Source organism: Triturus cristatus, chromosome 5_2, assembly GCF_964204655.1.
Source record: "Triturus cristatus chromosome 5_2, aTriCri1.1, whole genome shotgun sequence".
In the NCBI taxonomy this organism is placed as follows: Eukaryota; Metazoa; Chordata; class Amphibia; order Caudata; family Salamandridae; genus Triturus; species Triturus cristatus.
The window spans coordinates 389,496,508-389,518,290 of record NC_140588.1 but is presented as its reverse complement, the minus strand read 5'-3'; the positions used below and the strand labels follow the sequence as shown (position 1 = coordinate 389,518,290).

At 44.0% G+C, this 21,783-nt stretch overlaps 1 protein-coding gene across 1 annotated transcript in view; it reads left to right on the top strand.

Annotated features, from left to right (window-relative positions):
- The first annotated feature begins 782 nt into the window (after positions 1–782).
- The window catches only part of LOC146823048 (uncharacterized), a 567,962-nt gene continuing 546,961 nt past the window's right edge, over positions 783–21,783 (top strand). The window contains exon 1 of the mRNA XM_085606614.1: positions 783–1,019. Within this exon, the coding sequence (XP_085462740.1) occupies positions 842–1,019 (178 nt within the window). The 5' untranslated portion in view covers positions 783–841. The remainder of the gene's footprint in view (positions 1,020–21,783) is intronic.

Sequence of the window (21,783 nt, the reverse complement as noted above, 5' to 3'; positions counted from 1 at the left end):
TACCACACCTCCTCTATATTGTAGGAAATGAACTGGCTAACATTCAAAAAGTGATTTCTCTTCTAGGCTTTTCCAATGAATTGCAAAGAAACCAATAGTTGAGAGTATCCAGGAGGGGACACTTCTGGGATGATTCGGGTGTGGAACTAGGCAGCTGCCCCATCACACTGCGGTCCTGTGGGGGATGGGTTGCTAGGCCTATGGTTTCCAGAGACAGGATCACCACAAGGACCACAGTCAAATGCAGCAGATCTGCCACCCCAAAATGAGTCAGGAGGACTGTGAGGTTGGTGAGGCAGGAAATCTTCTAGTGTGTTCCCACTCCTACAAGTGACCTGAGATGGGAAAACACCACAAGGTAAGTGAGAGGAGTTTTGACCTCCAAAGGACAAACCTGGTAAAATGACATTTTTATCCTATTTTCTCAAGCCTCATTGCACAAAAAAATGGAAGGGATACGGAAACAGAACACCACGTTATTTCACGTGCGGCATGACTGTATGTACCTGGTTTGAATGGTTGGAGACTGCAACAGACTAGCACATTCCTTTGCAAAATGCACTGTGTTTGACTCAATTGAGGGGGTAGTCGCAAAGGTAAACCAAATATCTTTTCAAATGTCATACTAATGATAAATGTTCCCACATGGAGTCCACGTGCAACACCCCCAGTTTGCGCTCCATGTGTGCTTCCTCGCTTCGTACGTGTTTCTCCCAGTTTCAATGTCTTTGCCACACACCGTGCAGTGGGACAGAGCGGGGGCTGGGGTGGGCCCTCCATGGAACAGCAGTGTGGGCTCGGTGTGACGTCAGGGCGTGGGTAGCCCCAGGGCACAGTTTTTATGCTAGACCTGCGGCATGGTGCTGTGTTCTGTTACAGGCAGCCTGCAGAGCCTCGCGCTGACGTCTTCCAGCGGAGACCAGCACCTGGACAGCACGGAGCTCAGCGCCCCTCACAGCTGCGAGGGGATTCCTGCACTTCACACACCTACCATCGGAAACACTCTGCACTCCAGCTGGGTGAGTTGTTTTATGGCCTCAGTCTATGTCTTCGTTTGATTTACGACCACATAATCCACGTAAACCTTCTCTTAAAGCAGGAAAAATACATGCTTTATTAATAATGTATGGAAACTCGATGACAACTTTCTGCTTCTGCGAGAGCACTTTGAACCAGCTTTGGAAAACTTCCTCGAGTTCACCAGCGGTATAAAGCGCAGCGCCGAGGCAGACACTTGTAATCGTGAATGTGCAGGTGCCACAGCGCACTGAAGAGGTAAAGGCAAATCGCAGCGTTGAAATGGTGCAAACAAATTTATGGTTTATAAAGATGCATTTATGACGACTTTGTAAGAAAGTGTGTGGAAAAGGCGATTATTTGGGCGTGATGACGCAGTGGCTTTTGCTTGTACCTCTTTGTAGGATAGATACCTTTCCAGAAAAGGCGTTTATATGCACATTAAGTACAGATGACGACCTCTCCTGGTGAGACCCAGTGTGCCTGCTCCCTCACCCCGATGTACTGCAGGCGGCGGTTGGCTCGTGAGCACCGCGCTAGCACGTGGACACTACTATAGCAGTCATGTCACTCCTGAAAGGAAAGGTTCTTAAAGAGTGGAGAGCACCTGGCCAGGGCTGAAGACTCCCACCTTCTGCCCTTTACAGTTGGCACGGTTAGGGATGAGTGACTGGCCATATAAAATGTGTGTGTTTTGTAGTTCAGTGTCATGCAAAGAACTCTGTCACTCAACGACAATGGAATGCAGCCATGCCGTTGCTTACATGCCAATGGTTCTGACCCTTGCACCAGGTAAACAGTATCCATAAAAATATATATTGCATTAAAACTACCAATTAAAAATGTCGACGTCAGTTCAAGAGGTATCTCAGACGACGTCCATTTAAAGCGTTCGAATGAGACTTGTTGTAATAGTTCCTTCCACAATCCAAGCTCTGCAAAACACTAGTTTAACATGTTCAGTATAAAACAAGCTCTGACAATGTCTGTAGGTGTGGCTTGTTTGTAACCGCACAAAGACACACATAATTCATTCAAACGATGTAGATTAGAGATATGTGATCTATGTGCTCATAATCGTTGCTATCCACAAAGGTAACTTACACTTGTGAGTTTGTTACACATGTAAGTTTACATTGACGTTTTTGAGTAACTTTATTACTTTAGGCTAATCGTAAAACTTGTGTAAAGTTACTCAAACGTGTAGGCTTACTAGTCTGCATCCTCTGAAGAAGGTGTTGCAGACAAATGTAAACCTACCGTACAGAAAAAACGAATTTTTTAAAACTCAAACAATTAGCAAAATTATTTTTATGTTAAATATTATCTTAATTTAAGTTTATATGTATATCCGTATTGATTAATTGGTTGATTTAACTTTATATATATTTTTTAAATTGTTGAAGAAGAAAAAAATGCTGTAGTAAGTGCGGTTAATGAATGGCAGTAGGCTTACTCTCTTGTGGGTGGATGCACATCCCTGGATAAAGCCCCGCCCAACCCTCTCTGAATCCCTCCTTTTTCCTCCCTAATGCCCTCCCATTTAGTTGTAAGCAGTCCCCATTTTCCAGCCACCCCCTTCTGTCCCTCCCACATTTTCTATCAGTACATATACTTACCTCTGCGTAGACTCTGCAGTCGCGGCATAGTTCCCTGCACAATAGTGAATGGGTAAAATGAATTGAAGAAAACCACTGAAAAAAAAATGGCGAAAAGTAATGGAGCAATAAGGCAGAAGAATGAAAAGTTAAATATATATTTGATTGATTGGATTCATTCATGATGGACGTGGCTGTGCAGCTTGAATGGGATCAGCTGCGGTCCCTTCGTGTTCGAGGGTCCAGTACTATCCCACACTTGCAGTATCTGTTGCCCCAAAGGGCAGCACTCAGCAGAGGATATCCCCCACCCAGCCTCATTGCAATGTGATGGTTGGAAAATTCGAGAGTGCCCTGACAGGCACTAATGGAAGAGGGTAAACTTGAGCAGAACTTGGGGGCATATCAACAAGGGCTTTATCTCTGCTTTTTTGGCTTTAAAAGCCAAAAAAGCAGAGATAAAACTAGCACCCTATCAACAACAGGGTGCTAACACGCAAATTGGCATGTTAGCACCCTTTTACTCTACGCTTCCCCTTGCATCTCTAATGAGATGCAAAGGGGGCGTTCCAGAGTAAAATAATAGGAGAAATGTCGCTAAGCGACATTTCTCCTATTATCAAGAATGTCGCTAACCCTGTAAGAGACAAAAAAAGCAGCGCTAACCGCGGTTAACGCTGCTTTTTTACGTCTGCTAATTTTCAGACTTAGCCATGATATCCTATGGAAGGAGGATATCATGGCTAAGTTTGCCTGTCCCTATCAACAAGGTAACGTGTGATTATCGCTGGGTTTCCAGCGATAATCTCACGTTAGCCTGTTAGCGTGTAGATTTTTATCGCTATTGAGATAAGCGTTGCTAATAGCACGCTATCTCAGCGATAAAAATTCACGCTAGCCGGCGATAATTATCCTCACGCTAATAGCGCTGAGCGATAATTATCGCCGGTTGTTGTTGATATGCCCCTTGATGATTACTAAGTGCCAAACTCTGAAGTCCGTAATGACTATAGGTGCCATATCTGAGCAGTCACCGGGAATGTTGAGTGATGTATACCCGTCATGCCATGCACCAATTATTACTAAGCTATTGCCACATTATGGGGGAAGTGGCGTAACAAAACTTGCCCCCCCTTGCAAAGTTCACGGAGCCCCCCGCCCACACACCTGAACCAGTTAGGAGCTTTTAAGCCAGGGGCCCCACTGCCCGCGCAAAGTGCCGGCCCCCTGTAGCTTGGTGCCCCCCACACAGCAGGGACTGCGGGGGCTATTGTTACACCATTGTATGGAGGTTGCACAGCTACTGGAAGCGTACTCAGCAGGCACAGACAACACAACAAGATAAAGGACATGGAGAAATATAATTTTTTTTTCACAGGAAGGGATGAAGTAAACAAGAGAACCGAGGGGCATATTATCAAGGACGGTGTTAAAATTATCGCCGGTTTAGCGGCAGAAAACTGCAGCTAAAGCGGCGATAATGGGCTTGATAATATGCCCTGGAGAATTCAATAGAAGCCCATGTTCACACCAGAACATGGACTTCTATTGGAATTCTCAAGGACATATTATCAAGCCCATTATCGTCGCTTTAGCGGCAGTTCTTTGCCGCTAAACCGGCGATAATTTTTAACGCCGTCCTTGATAATATGCCCCCAAGTAAATTGTTTTAGCAAGTGTTTTTGTTATGAAATATCTGAGCAATGTTTCCGAAAAAGCAGGAGCAAAATTTGAGACCATGGAGGAGTTATATATCCTGAATTGGTAGGAATTGGGCAGTAAGTGCATGAAGGTCCAAAGGGGCAATAATTAAAACAAGCATTGGCATAGCCAATAGGTCTCGCCTTTGGGACCTTATAAGTGTTTAGCCATGCAGCACATAATCCTGATTATAATCCGGCCACACCATTTTACGCCACTGTAGTTTTTAAGCTTGGAATGCTGTTTGCTTTTTTTTTTTTAAATTGCAAATAACGGATGCTTTAACATTGTGTTGTAAACTATGGAGCAAGGTAAAAATTAATTAAAGTTTGAGCTGCCAGGTATACACACTTTTAAATAACACTTTAAAACATGCCACAGCTATTTATTTTCCACTCTGTTGTAGTACAGCCTAGGGCTGGTGGTACAGTGTTACCACAGAATTCGTTCTGTAGCCTCCTGATGCCCGGGAGTTTGACGGAATGTATGTGGGAGTAAAACACCAACATTCCACAAAATTATACAGCTGCGGGGAGATTAGATGAAGGACTGAAGATATTCCAAACACACTTGGTGGGTGCTTGCAGGTATAAATAAAAGTGCACGATGTCCAGGAGTTTGATGGCGGGGGGAAGGGTTGTATGCAGTAGTAAGACACTAACATTCCACCAAGTTATATAGCTGCGGGGAGATTAGATAAAGGTCTGAAGATTCCAAAAACACTTTGCGGGGGCTTGCAGGTATAAATAATAAAAATGCAAAATGTCCAGGAGTTCGATGGCGGGGGGAAGGGTTGTATGCAGGAGTAAGACGCTAATATTCCACCAAGTTATACAGCTGCATACAGCTGCGGGGAGATTAGATGAAGGACTGAAGATATTCCAAACACACCTGGTGGGTGCTTGCAGGTATAAATAAAAGTGCACAATGTCCAGGAGTTCGATGGCGGGGGGGAAGGTATGTATGCAGTAGTAAGACGATAACATTCCACTAAGTTATACAGCTGCGGGGATTAGATAAAGGTCTGAAGATTCCAAAAACACTTGGTGGGTGCTTGCAGGTATTAATAAAAATGCACGATGTCCAGGAGTTCGATGGCGGGGGAAAAGGTATGTATGCAGTAGTAAGACGCTAACATTCCACCAAGTTTGACAGCTGCGGGAAGATGAGATAAAGGTCTGAAGACATGGCCAAAACATTTTGTTGCTGTTGTGCTGGTCAGTTAACCAAGGGTGTTTTTGCACCATACAGAGACAGCTAGCATAAGAGTGCCTGCGAGTGCCTCGCTGATGAGTGTCCTAGTAACAAAGAACAAACAGAGACTGCTGCTGTAAGAGCGCCTGTTGATGCCTCAGAAACATAGCTTATTTTATGCAGCTTACCTCAGCTGCTGGGGAGGCTTCCGCTTCCTCTCCTACGGACACTGAAGTGGCTGTTAAATGTGTACTACTCCCTGGAATTCAAGTTATGTAAATGGCGACCGTGAAGGCACGCCATAGTGATTAAATTAAAAAAAAAATGCAACCAGGCGCCACGGTGGGCTGCACGAACATCAAAGTTAACAAGGACTGGTCTGAGGAGGTGATAAGAGAGGGAGCCGCGGGTATGAAAGTTAAGGCAGTGGTGATGGAGTGATAAAAGAAGGAGCAGCGACTGCCCCATGAAAGGGTATTAAACATAAGGCATGTGGTGATGAAGGGATAAAAGAATGAGCGGCGGCTTTCCCATGCGAGTGATAAAAGGAGGAGTCACGGCTGCCCATAAGAGTACACGGGGAGGTTTGCGCCATGGAAAAGCCCTCTGACCGGGTAAAACTTACTGAGAGGAGAGTTGGCGCGAGTGTCGGTCGGGGCGTGTCCCGCCCTAAGGAAGGAAGGCACCAAACAGCATAATCCTCAGCGCTCCTCCAGCGCGGCAAGTCTCTGTCAGAGGTCAGAGTGCGACTCAAGAAAGTTCTGGTGATGGGTTCAGAAAATATAACTGCCAGCACCAGTAGAACCCAGGGCGTAAACGCGTTGAAGGCAGACGGCGCTCTGTATCAATCCAAGGCGCTACATCATGGCACAGCATTGCTGTTAGTCCATGCTTGTAGCAGTCCTGAGAAGTAGGGACCGGAGGCGCCTTGGGGGGCTAAAAGTCCAGGGACTCTGGGGCGCTGTCTGGCAGAAAGCTGTAGAGAGTTAAAGTAGCACACTGCAGGCAGTGAGAAGAGGTCTCAGTCAGAGCAGCAGGGAGAAAGGGAAAGCGAACGCACTATAAACCCCGCACGCAACTTAGTCGACGAGGTGAGCGCGCGGGTGGCGAGCGCGCGCTTGGGAGAGCAGTCTGCTAATTTTCAAGCACTGCACTCATGCTTGTGGCGCGCCGCTGCTCGCTCCCGCAAGGTGGATGCTGCCACAAGCATGAGTGTGTGCTTGAAAAGGAGCAGAGCGACGGCTAAAGGCCCTCCTAAGTAGCGCATGCGCGCTAAGTAGGCGAGACCTAAAAACAAGCAATGGTAAAGCTGGAGACCATGTGTGGCCCAGCAGACAGGAACAATCAGAAACTATGCTGAATAGACAGGGCTAGTTGTGTGCTTTCACAGGTTTCTGGAACGCACAAAATAAATATGTGATTAGAAAAAGTATTTGCTTGGTTCTCTTCCAGTACAATAAAATAATGATTATGTGATCAGGCTCTTAATGTTGACAGAACACTGACATGGCCATGGGATTCAGTCAATGAATAACACCGTCTCACCCCACATTAAATGTAGAGTTGGGCGACAGCAGGTAAGAGCGGCGGGGTGGTGGGGCTGGGTGGAGGGGATTTCGGCAGACGATGATGAGGGAAAATAAATTATTTATTTAATTTTCCCTCGTAGTCGTCTATCGAACCCCCCGCCCCCCAACCTGGCCCCATTGCTCTTACCTGCCCGGGCCACGGCTGGTGGACGAGCCAAGAAATTAACAGGGGGAGCCTAGTCAGAGCCAATCCAGAAGTCTGTGCATGAGCCGATCTCTGAAAAGAGTTGGCCTCTACAACACGCAACAAACATCATGTGAAGATATGATAGTCTCTTTAAAAGGAAAAAATTGCATTTCTTTAACATGGAGAAGATTTACGCATTAATACATTGGGCTATTTTTCTACTCAGTTACACCTTGAACTCGCATATTGGAAAGTGCTCTCAAAGTGCAATTCACCCACTAGATGACTACCTCTTTCTCTCCTTTTTAGCGCCAAAGGCTTTTGCTGTTTTTAATTCGTGGCGCATGATGGGACAGCATGGGTGGCTGGCGGAAGCCACATTGGAGCCTGGCTCGTTTTGAGCAGGCGGGTCCAAGAGGACCTCGAGCTGAGGAGGAGCCAGGACTGTGTCTTGAGTCTGGCTCGAGCCTCAAGTGGCTCGCCCACCTCTAATTATAGGCGGCACCTCCTTCGCCACGCCTCTAAGTGCTTCCTGGCCACCACACGTATGAAGCCACCTCAGGGTTGGCTTTCACATTTGTGCACATTGCAGAGGCAAGTCGTGCACTGGTATGCAGTGAAGCTTATGCATTGCACCCTAGTGAGTCCATTAGCACGTGCTTGACTCTTGCCGATAAAATTATGGCGAAGACAGAATAATGGCACACAAATGTACAGCACACGTCACCAAACACAGATAGTACAGCAATTCACTTTTTGTGGAAAACCACTTATGCGCAAATTCACAATTAGGTACAATAAAGGGATTTCACCACTATTTCATGATCTTAATTTGTGGAGTGATAAGTGCTGATATTCAATGCCCAGCTGACTTTCTGCTCTCAGGAACAGGCCTTTAAATGTTTTCCTGTCTCAATCATCCCCGCCTTTTTGGGTTGCCTTTCTGTCACGCTTTGTTGAAAAGTTCATCAATCATTCTGAAATATTGCATTTAAGTTGAATAAACAGGAGAATGTATTCCGCCAGTTTTGAGCAAAAGCATTTGATCACTCATTGTGGTTAAAATAAACAAGAATTAACAATTCAAATCGATTCACTGCAGCTCTTTCTGGCAACATACAAAAATGAAGTATTATTTGAACATGGCAATGGCAAACATTATAACCGGTCTTAGTTTTTCGTGTTTGTTTTGCCAAATATTTTTTCATGCTTTTGAAAGTCTGGTCTCAAGTTATATGTAGCGCACATTGCATGGGGTTCCCTCTAGAATTACCAGGGGGCTCGAAATGAGACGAAATGTGAGTTACAATGTAATAAACTATTTGTGTTTTGGGACGTATTTTGGAAACTAAATAGAGGAGCAGGTTTCTATGAGTTGTTTGTCTTGAAATGCTGTGTGTACTTTTTGAGTAAAAGATACAGATGGTAAACATGCCCAATACAGTATTTAAGTCTCTTAAATCTGGGAAATGATATTTCTAACTCCAGGTGAGACAGAGCGTGTCTAACGCTATATATAAAATAAGCACTGGCAAAGCTAATCTGTCAGGTGCTGGTTGCCAACCTTTAAGATTTGTCAATGTATCATTTGTTTTACCATCTTTTTTTATATAACATTGCTGTGGCAGCTGCCAGCAACTTGCCAATAATAAAAAAAAACATTGGAAAAGCAAGTTATATAGTATTTGATCTCAAAAAACACACTTTGCCACAGTAGTCAGTGGTTCTACATCAATCAATCAATCGATCAATCAATCAATAAATCAATCAATCAATCAGCATTTGTAGAGCGCAGCACTGTCTCCCCTAGGGATATCTGGGCTCTGTCAAAGAGACAGGTCTTGAGTTTCTTTCTGAAGTCCGCCAGAAAGGGGGCTGTTCAAAGATGAAGCGGTAGATTGTTCCAGTTCTTGGCTGTGATGTAGGAGAAGGAGCGTCCCCCGCTGTGACGGATGCGGGGGGGGGTGTGCACGGACTGGTGAGGAGGAACACAGGTGTCTAGAGGGTTGATGGAAGTTCATTTGATGGTTGAGGTAGGCCAGTCCTTGATCATGCAGAGCTTTGTAGGTGTGCGTGAGGATCTTGAATGGGCATCTCTTCAGGATAGGGAGCCGGTGGAGGTTCCCGAGGTGTGGGTGATGTGGGTCAGTTTGGGAGGTGCAGGATGAGTCTGGCTGCAGCATTCTGTAAGGTATGGAGTCTTTTGAGGAGCTCAGTGAACATACCAGTGTAGAGTGTTGCCGTAGCCGAGTCAGCTGGTGACGAGGGAGTAAGTGAGAATCTTTCTAGTGTTGACTGGGTTTCATCTGAAGATTCTGCAGAGCATGCGAAGGGTGTGGAAGCAGGAGGAGGTGACTGCATTGACTTGTTGTTTCATGGTCAGTTCACTGTCAAGAATGATGCCTAGGCTGCGTGCAAGGTGCGGGTGTTAGTCCGAGTTTTGCTGGCCACCAGCTGTGGTCCCATAAGGATGTGTTCTTCCTGAAGATCAGTACTTCTTTCTTGTTGAAGTTGAGTTTAAGAGAGTTGGCTCTCATCCAGTTGGCTAAGTTGGTAATGGCATCGCAGAAGTTGATTATGGTGGTGAAGGGGTCTTGAGTGAGCAAGAGGATGATTTGAGTGTTGTCTGCAGAGCAAATTATGTTGAGGCCGTGGGTTCTGATGATGTCTGTGAGGGGGGTCATGTAGGTGTTGAACAAGGTGAGGCAGTGGGATGATCTTTGGGGTACGCCTTATAAGATGTCCTTGGGATAGGTGGTGAAGGGAGGCAGCCAGATACTATTTGTGCATCCTGTGAGGAAAGAGGGGATCCACTTGAGGGGGTTTTGTTGAATGCCAATGTTGTAGAGTCAGTTGACGAGGTTGTGGTGGGAGATGCTGTCAAAAGCAGCAGAGAGGTCAAGGAGGATCAGGGCCACAGTCTGTCTGCAGTCGAGGAGGTTTCTAATGTCGTGTGTGGCAGCGATAAGGGCAGTCTAAGTGTTGTTGTTGACACAGAATTCTGATTGGGAGGTGTCAAGTAGATGTTTTTATTCCAGGTATTCAGTAAGCTGTTTGGTGATGGCCTTCTTGAGTACTTTGGCCAGGTAGGGGAGCAGCGAGATCAGACGATAATATTTGAGTTCGCTAGGGCCAGCAGAGGGCTTCTTTAGGAGGGGTTTGACCTCTGCATGTTTCCATCTGTCTGGGAAGGCTGCTGTGGTGATGGAGGTGTTGATGATGCTGGTGAGTTCCGTGCTGATAAGGTTGGATTCGAGGTTGAAAAGACAGTGGGGGCAGGGGTCAGTGGGTGACCTGAAGTTAATGGACGACATGAAGGCCGTGGTGGACTGAGTGGTGATCATTCAGCTGGCATATGCAGGTTGGCCGAGGTTGTTGACATTGAGAGCCGTGCATTAGGGGTCGAAGTTGTTGTAGATGGTGGCAATCCTGCTACGGAAGCAGTCCGTGAGGGTCTCGCAGAGTTCTTGAGAGGGGTGGATTGTGTTCTCTGTGGCTGCTGGGTTGGAGAATTCCATCACTATTTTGAAGAGTTCTTTCATGTGGTTGGCCGCTGTATCGATGCTGGCTCTGATGGCTGTTCTCTTGGCTTCCTTGATGCGCTGGTGGTAGTTGCTGAGGGCTGCTTTGTGAGTGGCTCTGTTGGAGGGGTTTCTTGTGGCGTGTCACTGTTTCTCAAGTCGGTAACAGTTGTGCTTGGCGGTTCTGAGCTCTGGGGTGTATCAGCTGGCTTTTTTTGAGAATTTCTTTTTTTTGCTGGTTTCATCTGAACATCTCTCTCGGCGCATTTGGTGAACTATGCTGAGAAATTCTAGATGGCCATGTCAAGATCTGATGAAGCTTCGCGCTGAGGGCCTGCGTCTACTGTGTCTCCGTTACCTTGCCCCAGCTGCAGTGGGAGGAGTAGTAATGCTTGGAGATGGTGTACTGAACATCAGAGAAGGTGAAGTGAATGATGGCGTGGTCGATCCAGGTGAGTTCTGTGACATGGCTGAATTTGATTCTGTCGCTGGAGGTGAAAATGGAGTTGAGTGTGTGTCCGGATTTGTGCATGGGTTCAGTAATCAGTTGGGTGATGCCAATGTTGTTCAGGTTCTCCAGCATGGAGGTGGAGTTGGCAATGTTGGGGTCATCGACCTGGAAATTGAGCTCACAGAGTAGGACGTAGTGGTAGGAGTCGATGGCCAGGGAAGCAATGATGTTGGAGATGGAATCGCAGAAAGCCGGTCAGGGTCCCAGGGATCTGTATATGAGGGTGGCTCTTATTGTGGTCTTGATGTCGGTCTGAAGTTGAAAATTGAGGTGTTTCTTGAGGGGTGTTGGGTCATCGTTGGTGGCAATGCATTGGATGGTTTCCTGGAAGAAGATGGCGATGTCCCCACTGTGTTTGTTTGTGCGGCCTCGGTGTATCATTTTGTAGCCATCGGGTGTTGCGGTGGTGATGTCGGGCTTTGAGGAGGGGTTTACCATCTTTTGGTGATGAAGGCAACATCAGGGGAGAGGGTGGTGATGGTGTCCCAGATTAAATACTAGAAAGCCTCCCGCTTGACCTCTATTTCTTTGCTACTAACTGATGTCAGTTTTGTGGGTCATCACCTGTTACACACATGTATCCACACATTAATTATGGTTCAGACTTAATTTCTTTTCTTTATCCATTTAGTATAAAAAGAAGACAGCATCTTTTCATTGCAGTGCATGGTTTAATTAATACTCCTCATTTACAAAACAAAAAACTTAGTATAATCCTCTCATTTGAGAAATGCTGTAACTGTATTTTATCTAAATTCAGTTTACAATTCACATTTCGTCCTGGAGGACTGGAATCCACTTTCATCGCAATACAACCCCATGCTCACACCTCATTCACGTACTCGTCAATCGTATCATGGTCACATACTACACACACTCATACACACCCCACTACAACACTGCATGCACAGATGGAATCAAAAGGGGTGAATCACACCACCAGGTCAAATTCGTTTCAATGGAAATTGCAGATAATCTCCATCTTCTTCAGGACCAATGTTGCATGATTTAATACGAGTGGAGGATAGGGGATCTAAGGATACAAAGTAACAGAAAACATTTGATTTGGATGACCCTAAGAGCTGTCTCTCATTGCTCTAGATATATATGTACATAAAATGTGAATACTTTCCCATCCTGTTTTCACCCTGATAGAGACAGTCATAAAGCCATCACCAGTGCCTTTAAAATCAAAAAAGTGATCATGCTTCAAGGCGAAAAAGAGCTACTGTAGTTGCTCTAAGCATAGTACAGCCACTGGTAAGCCCATGAGGGCCTGTTACTAATTCAGCACACTATGAGCCCATGGGGGCCTTGCCTTATGTATTCAAAAATAAGAACAAAGTAAGGCGTTCCAAGCCTGTAAGGTTTTCAGTTCAGAGCTTGGGGCCAATGAGTGCTGGGACTACTCCGGCTCAAAACAGACACGCTAATACAGATGGAATGGGCATGCCTGATTCCAATGAGCTCTTAAGTGTGATCTAGTTACGTAAGCATCCCACATGTACACTCTCAGTGCCACCATCGCCCGTGTTGTAGACTATAAAAACTGAGTATAGAAGGAAAGGCCACCCGTGTTATTAGTATTTAGAAGAAGTGTATAGACATCACGGTGACCAGCTTTCCCACTGCGGATCTCACAGTAAATGTTGGTAACTTCTAAAACTGGTCCATCGGGCGTGCAGTATGACACTCCAGCCAGAGTGTTGAGAAGTGGATGCAACGTTTATGGTCTCGTATGGACTGACCTCTGATGTAGGTCTCAAAACTCTAAAGGGGTAAAGAAGAGATTATTTGACCTATATTTGCTCTAACCACTCCTGACTGTTAGATCAGGCTTGTTCTTGTAATAATTACCATATAGTGCTCTCAATTAGGATATAGCCGGTCCTCCTATAGATGGACCTCCGATCCTGTAGAAAAGCACCCCACCGGGAGTGTCCGATGCAGAGAAGAAGCTTGCATTTTTATAAAAATTGACCTCTAATATGAGTCACACATGTCTAAAAAGATAAGGAAAAAATTAAAGGGCCTGTCCTTATTTTATGTAATGCGTGTTTTGGAATGGGGCTCAATCTGATGATAATTATCATATGGTTCTCTCACTCGGGGTTCATTACTTAGTGGATTCTAGCTCGAGTTAAAAGGGGCAATACCTGATCGGACTTCACGTTCCTGAGTCGCTTGTGATTGGTGTCCCTGTTACGACCCCGATTCTGCAAGACAAAACAACACCTTAATGGTGCTCTATCGTAGAAAGTAACTGCCATCCCCCGATGAAATACAATACAGTCCTTTGCTAGCGCCAACCAAATTTGCGTCGGGCATAGGAATTCTCTATCTAGTGAGGGAAACGGCATACCATGCCAGAACGTTGCTCTGCCAAGGAGTTTAGTGCATATAGCCAGCATAGAGTGACAGGCTAATTGTCAGCCGGTATGTCCTCATGGGCAACCCACTCTAAGTTAGAACAGGACCTAGGTGCGCTCCCTGGGTGGAGGCTCGCACTGGTTGCTCGTCTTACCTGAAATCTGTTCTTACTCCATATACTTCGGTCGATTGCCTAGCCATCTGCTCTACCGGAGAGATTGGTACGTGGCGAGAGGCCATATTTAAACGAAAATATTTTCACGGGAGTGGTATCACTCTCGCGATATGACGTACTGGTGTCAGACTGTTGATTGCCGTGCATTTTTGGGACGCCATCTTAGAGTGTGGTGGACTCTTAACAACGCTTAATCTATCAAGGCCATTCTCATGGTGTCTCTATCAGGGACACCATCTTAGGATGGTAAGCTATAGTCATTTTCAAATGTAATGGAAAGCTAGCGGCACTTAGTATATCAAAGCCATTCTGCTGGTGTCTCAAATGGAGACACCATCTAAGGATGGTATGTCTCAGACGTAGGCACCATCTAAGGATGGTGTGGTGCCGTTACAATTAAACTACGTGTTTGGGGCGCAATTTACTGATGTCATAAGCTGTGTCATAACAATTCTTCTGGTGATTCTTTCAAGGACGCCATCATGGGATGTGAGGGTGGGTCCATATTTGAATATTAGAGAATGTTGGGAGCGCTTGATTTGTCAAAAACAATATTATGGTGTCTCGGACAGAGACACCATCTAAGAATAATGTAGCGTAGCTAGTGTGTATCTATCCTCAATGCTAAAAGGGGGTCACGGGAGACCTCCCTCAAAAGGAGAAGATTATAAATTGGCAAAAGTGGTGCAGTTATGCCTCAAGTCACACAGCCTCTAAGGCCGAAATTAAGGAAGTGTATGATGTTATTTGATATATTAAAAGAAGAGGCTCTAGTAGTGTAATGGAGTCTAAAATACAGATAGACATAACAAAGGTACTCCCTTATATCACATGGTGTTCACTAGTGGAAAATGAACAACAACAATGAATCGATGTGTGTGACCTAGTTGTGCATTTCTAATGTAGGGATGAACATAGGCACAGATACAATTAGAATTACAGTGTGGATCTCCTAGGTAAGGGAGTAACAATCTGTAGAGACCTCAATGCAGATATATGAGATGGAAATACAAGAATCACGGTCCTGACCTATATGAAAAATACTGATAGTAATAGTTATATCTACATCTAGTACTTTCAATGTTGGAGAAAGGCTACTATAGTTGTAATTGCTCCTCTCACACATTGGAGCAGCACATGGGACATGGGGAAAGGATCATGTGACCTTTCATACAATCTCCTCATTGAGTCCTTCCTTTACTGTATTGAGTCTGAATATCCAAAACGTCTCTCTGCGTTTACGTACATCTGCTGTAGATTGACCAATGATTTTGGTCTAACCTTCTCGAATATCAGCCATCTAAGATAATTTTCATTGTGATTGAATTCATTGCAATGTTGGACCATGGGAGATGAACATTTCTAGGTCCTGATGGCAGATTTGTGTTCGAAATACCGAACTCTGAACTCCTTGCCTGTTTCGCCAACGTATCCCATTTTACAAGGGCATAGAATGAGATATATTATGTTGTGGCTCCTGCAGTTAGTGATGTCTTTCAGTATACCTCTTTGGCCCTTGTACTCCCATCGTTCTGTAACTAATGCTGAATAACATGCCACGCATGTGCCGCATTTATGATTGCCCTTGATGGGTGGAAGGCCCGTGATTGACTGTTGAGTTTGTTTATTCATGTTCCTGTCTGTGGTAAGAACCAACTTATCCTTCAGGTTGGCATTTCTGCAATATGCTACAATCGGTTTTTTCATGCTGTTCCGATTCTCATTGACATTTAGGATATGCCAATTTTTGTCCAAGATTTTCTTTACCTTATAATTTAAGGTAGAGTGGTTTATGACGCATACCAAGTTCTCTTTCTTCCTGCGAGTATTCCCTGACAGAAGGGCATCCCGATTATAGTATCTTGCTCTTTTGAACGCTGTCCTGACTAGACGTTCCATGGCGTGCTTGCAGAGGGAATGGGTGTTGAGCATGATGCATTAGAGCGGTTCCAGGTTGATCGCGCTCTTCTGGGTAGAAATGGCAAGGCATCCAGGGCGGACTGGCAGCCCTGTGTTGCAGAAGAAGTGGTAATGGTGACAGGTGAAAGGTCCTTTGGTTTGTCATGAGGAAGAAGTGTACAAGATATTGTTTCCGGGGTCCTGGGCCAAGAGCTCCTTGAGAGGGTAGTGGTGGGTGGAAAGAGGGCCAGGGGTCCTAGCGATGGGCATGGTAAAGGCACGGATAGGTGCAGACGGGCTTGCCTTTGGTGCACCAGCAGTATTAGGTAGGTGCTGGGGGGAGGGTGGTGTGCTGGGTGGTAGGAGGTGGAAAATGGCAGGAATAGGGAATAAACAATCAGAAAAAGGGCAAGTAGACACAACACCAGAATAATACATGAAGAGGGATGAATGAAAGCCCTTATAAGTGAGTACACTATAGATATAATTGTACTCCATTTTTATTACACTAATATTGAATAACTTTCACTATTAATATAATAAAAAGATTGAGAGTGGAAACCCTAACTTACACCCATAAGGTCCAGCAGCCCCTGTGTTCCCAGCACTTAATTTGCAAAATTTGAGGCCAGGTATCGCAAAGGATAGGCCACTGTCACAAGGGAGAAGCCAGAGGTTGAAGCTACGACCCCTGGTGCCCACTAAATGACATCCATGACTATAAGCTTATAGCCACAAGGGTTAGGAGACAGCGTGTTTTCTTTTTATTTTTGTGGCATCTCATTGCTTAAATTTTTTTTAAAAACCTATTAGGCCATACCTATTGGCTTTGTGTGCCCTTGTCAGTATTTGGAAGGGATAATGCTAGCTTCAGGAATTTAGTTTTACTTCGTCTGAGGACCACCATTTCTGGCTGGTGCATCTCTTTTGGGGCAGGGCCAAGACTTATTTGCGCCTATCTATATTGGCATTCATGAGCTAAAAATGCAAAATGGACTACAGATGGTTTGTGCTATTAAAGTTCTTCTTAGTGTAAACCGGTACATTTGTTGCCTAATTTCAATGATCAGAGTGGCCTGAGTAATCTGGTGAAAATATGGTGCTATTCTTGACCCTGGAGCCACCATCTGCTCAGTGATATGGTCATTATTAATATATTGCAGTATTTTCATGCCAGAGCACCATGACACATAGGCATTTGTGTCACAGTTTGGGTTATTAGCAATCATAGTTCAACTGGCAGTTAACGCTAAATTACACGACCGCGGAGACGTTCAGAGACTGCAAGCGTACTCGCTTTCAGGAGAGGATAGAAAACAAACGGGTCACGGAAGAGCGTCTCACACCAGACATAACGGCAGTCTGGTGACACGCAAATTTACAGACAGGATTTAATACATGGGAATTCGTTTTACACCTAATGAGGAAGGATATATATTTATTGGACCAGCCGGGTCGGAAGTAGAACCGGCAGAGAGGAAAAGAGTGATAGGAGACGGAGAAGAGCCTGACAGCCTTGAGGAAGTCGCGAGGTCTTCCCCCTATAGACGAAACACGTGTTGGCTGGGCAATGTGTAATTAAAGACAAAGAAAGAACACAACGGATTACTCTTTCTTATACAATGAGGAATATGTTAATTGTATTTTGAATTTGTGCGTGTGCAGAGGATATACATTACTATTGAAATAAAATGGTTTTCCCTATTCTAAGTGAGGAGCGGGAAACACAAGTGTGGTGGATGATAACATTTGTGAGGCTTCGGGAGGGCCTAGTTACTGCCTCACTTTAAATGTCCTAGTAAGCTCTTTATTTACCTTTTAATTTCCCATATTCTTTTTTTTTTTACCAGACTTCCAACTCCTTCAATTTTAAAATGGACCTGCCATCGGGTCCACAAGGGCTTTTTACTTTTTCTCTGTTAGCAATTTGCCAAAATTCGTTTTCACCTAAACTGACTATCCATGGTTTGGTTCTATGAGTTTGGTGTTTTCAAAATTCTTTGTTATTCAAAACAACACAATACAAGGAACAAATTCTCACCCAACGAACGTTAGCCTCTTGAATGAACTTGTACTGTTTTGGGTCTGGGTCCAAGCCATCTCTCTCTCTGTGCCAGGGTTCGGCACACGTGGTTCTTCTTGTGTTGTGCTAATTGTTTATATAGTCTTATGTGGCACCCTACTACCTCCTCAAAGAAATGAGGGAGAGTAGAGAAGTGGCAAACAAAGGGGTAGCGGGCACTTCCCCTGTGTTATGTGACAACATTAGTTAAATATTTTGGTTAATGACTGTTGTGATGTCATAGAAGTGAATAACCAGATTCTGAGTTGGTGATTCATGCTAAAGCTTCCAATGGAAACCATATACAACATAGAGCTGCATGGCACCCTACTGTCTCCTTAAAGTAGTGAAAGGAACTAGAAAGATGGCAGCTATTTTTGCCAAACATCCTGTAAGTATAACTTTGCCACTAAGCTCTGTACAATGGAACATGTTGTAGAGTATTTTGGTAAGGTCTCTAGCATCAAGAGTTTCTGTAGTAGATTGGTCTCAAGAGCAGTCACGTTACTCACCCACTATCAGAGTAATGAAGGTTGCAATGAACATATGCTAGTCTTGCAACATAGCCATGTCTCCAGGTACAGGGACTTCAACGTCTCTTAGTGGGACCTAGGAACATCTTTGAATTTCTGCACAAATCACAATCATCTTTCAGTGCCTAGCAATAGGCAAATATTTGGCTGCCTCTTGAAGATTGAAGACATTGTTTTACATGTTATGTTATGTTGCTACCTAATGCTATGGTATCATCAAATGGATAGAACCTTCTACCTTTAGTATGGTGTTCTAGCACTTTTTAAACCCCTTGGTTAATCAGACTTTGCCACCACGAGAGCTAATCCATTTGTTTGATGTTTTGGCACTTCGTGTTTGGACCTTCATAGCTATTTCCAAACTTGCCTCCTTTTTTCCCAGCATCTTGGAGATTCAAGATTTACCCAGGATTTAAGGATTATCTTGAAGGGAACCAAGAAAAATAGCCAAAATACAGCAGCAATCGACACAATTCCGAGCACTAGACAACATTTTCAAATTCTGCAAAGGGTCATTTGTGTAGATTGCTTAAGGTTTTCCAAAAGGAATAATTTAAAGAAAATGAAAAAATACGGATTGGTAAATTTTCATTTGTTATTGCATTCCCTGATGACCAATTTCGAAAAGTAACCTAGAAAGGCAATAATTTTGTATGGCTTTATTAGTGCCAATGTGATTTTGGAAAGATGTGAAATCAAAGAGACATAACCTCTAAGAATGTTTAATATTAAGAACAGAACGTTATTTTCAATAGATGCAAGGGCTCATGGTCTTGGGGCAGTGTTAAGCCAAATTTAGAATAAAGAGCAAAATATTGTTGTTTATGTGAAGTGTACATTGAACGATACTGAAAAATGATATTCAGTTGTAGAAAGGGAAACTCTTCAGGACATAATTCAAGGAGTTTGTTTAAGTAACTCTTAGATGCACGCTCATATATGGGAACCTGTCACCTTTTAGCAAATTAAGCTGCCACATATAACAAAACACTACACCCATAGGAGCATATTAGCTTTACACTACAAATATATGTGAACATATGCCTGTATTTAAGAAAATCTGATCAGTGGCGGCTTGTGAAATTTTAAAGTGGTAGGGCGTAATTACCTCATCGATTTAGAATGTGTTTACTTAACGCAGGGGCAGTTGCTAACATATAAACATAAATAAACAAGCCCTCCTGTCTGCCTGGGCTGATCAAAATAAAGGTATCTGCCAGGTGGCTGTTGCCATGTCGCCTGTGAGCCTTCAGTCTGTCCCAGCTTTTTATTTAACATCAGTCTGCATGTTGTGATAGTGTAGACCCAAAATGCAGGGCTGGGTTAAAAGCATAACCCTTAGCCCCAGAGTGCAATAACTTGTTGACAAACATGTTATGATTCGCTGATAATATTGAAAGTGACATTGATCCACTTGTCAGTGGTATAAATAAAATGGGTTGTGATTTTTCTTCCTTTTTTTCTTTTTTCTCTATCCATAATTCTTACATTATTGGATGGTAAATAAAAGTTTAAAAAAAAATTGTGATATGAAAGATTTTTATCGTGACCAGAACCAATTCATCACCACCCTCAAAGAGAACATACAATTGCTGTAACATTTCTGACAATATGACATGGTTTATCAGGCAGTTGGAGCTGAGGTGCAGATGCTAGCATTCTGTTGACACTGCTCTGAAAACAAATGCAGGTGTTAAATACACCTTTATTGTCCAAAGCAATGAGAACCTACTTGAGGTTTGGTTCATTGGACACAGCACCACATGCAAAGCCCCTCCCTTATAGCACTAGAATGTGATGAAGCAGGACCAGGATGACTGAAGAGATGCAAGAAAAGGAATCCAATATACTGGCACCATGTGAACTTCCATCATGCAAACTCACAATAAAATGGACACCTCTCAGGCTCCCTCAGTCTCCATCCTCGAGGGACTGAGACCCCTTTCTAAAATTAGTGGGGGAACTCTGTGCACCCACATCAACTCCGATTCGTATCCTACCCTAAAGTTAATTCAAAGTGCCCGTGGTACACAGGACAAATAGAAAGGGTACAGAAAGAATAAGGAAGGGACCTTGGTAATTGGTAAATGGATCCAACCCACCATGGCAAAGGAATTATATATCCAGTTCAGAATAGGGACCTTGCTGCTCTGTGCCTTCACCAACAACTGGCTAAAAGCTACTCCCTTTAGATGCCCCGCTTGCATTTGTGCCGATGAGTCAGAACTTCATGTTTTTTTCTTTTGTTCTGGCTATAAAATAGCCAGACAGCGCTGGCTCGTCCCACTTTGCAGGAATTTGGGGTGTATGCACTGTATGGAGGCATTTAGAATCTTGAAATATGATACTCACCCACCCATTGTTTTTGCCGTATTCCAATTTTTTAACTCAATGTGGTGTAGTCGTAGGGTGCTGATAAATTCGCCACCGCAATTGCAAAACTCCCATAGTGCATACATTGGTACATTTTAACCTTTTAACTTACTTTTAACCCCTTCCATTTCGTAACAATCAAGAATAATGATGAACTGAAATCTAGAAGTATTAATAGTAAAGACTTCTGATGTAAGAAATTTCTGTGCCCATTTAAGCCAGCTTCAATGTCGAAAAACAAAAAGGGAAGTAATGAACGGTACCTTCTGTCATTACTGGGCTCACCACCTCATCACGAGTCAAATGCAAAAGCATTGAAACCCTTTCATGAAGCTGCAGTTCCACTAGTCGTTACTAGGTGTCCCTCATGAGTCAAATGCAAAAGCATTTGACTTGAGGGACACCTAGCAACGACTAGTTGAACTGCAGCTTGATGTAATAATTTTGTTTTTGCATTTGACTCGTGAGGGACACCTAGTAACGACTAGTTGAACTGCAGCTCTTTGAAGAACTTTTTTGATATTGGATACTATAATATTCACTGCCCACTGCTAATCTCGTCCCATAATGCTTTGCAGGACCTTTGGTTGGGATTGTATTTTTGCCCTTAACTGTGCTTGGGGTGGTCCTAAGAGGATGGGACCACCACTGAATCGTTCAGCATGATATGCTCTTTGTGTTCAAGGCATCTGCTTGGTTCTACCCCTAGGTTAGGGGGGACCCCAATTTCATCACCTCTCTCATTGCCTGATATTTTTCATTTTTAAAGTTCACTTTTGTGAATTGGTTATATGCTTTTAAGCATGTAAAGTTGCTTTATGACAGCATTTGTGGGTGCAGTTTAGTAGCTGACTCTGCTACGTGGAAGAACAAAGTTTTTGCCTGAAGTCCGCCGCAAACTCCGGGAGCGGAGTTCATTGCCCAGGCCTAGTCTATAGACAGGTGAGGTTCACTCCCCATTGATTTACATTTATTCACAGTGCAGCACACATGCAAAGTCGGAAAAGCACAGAGAAATGAAAAAATTTCTCTATGAAAGTCTGTTTTTCAGCTGCGTTAATTGTTGGCGCTAAACCCTTTCTACTGATGTTTGAGAACAGGGTTTAACGTTAA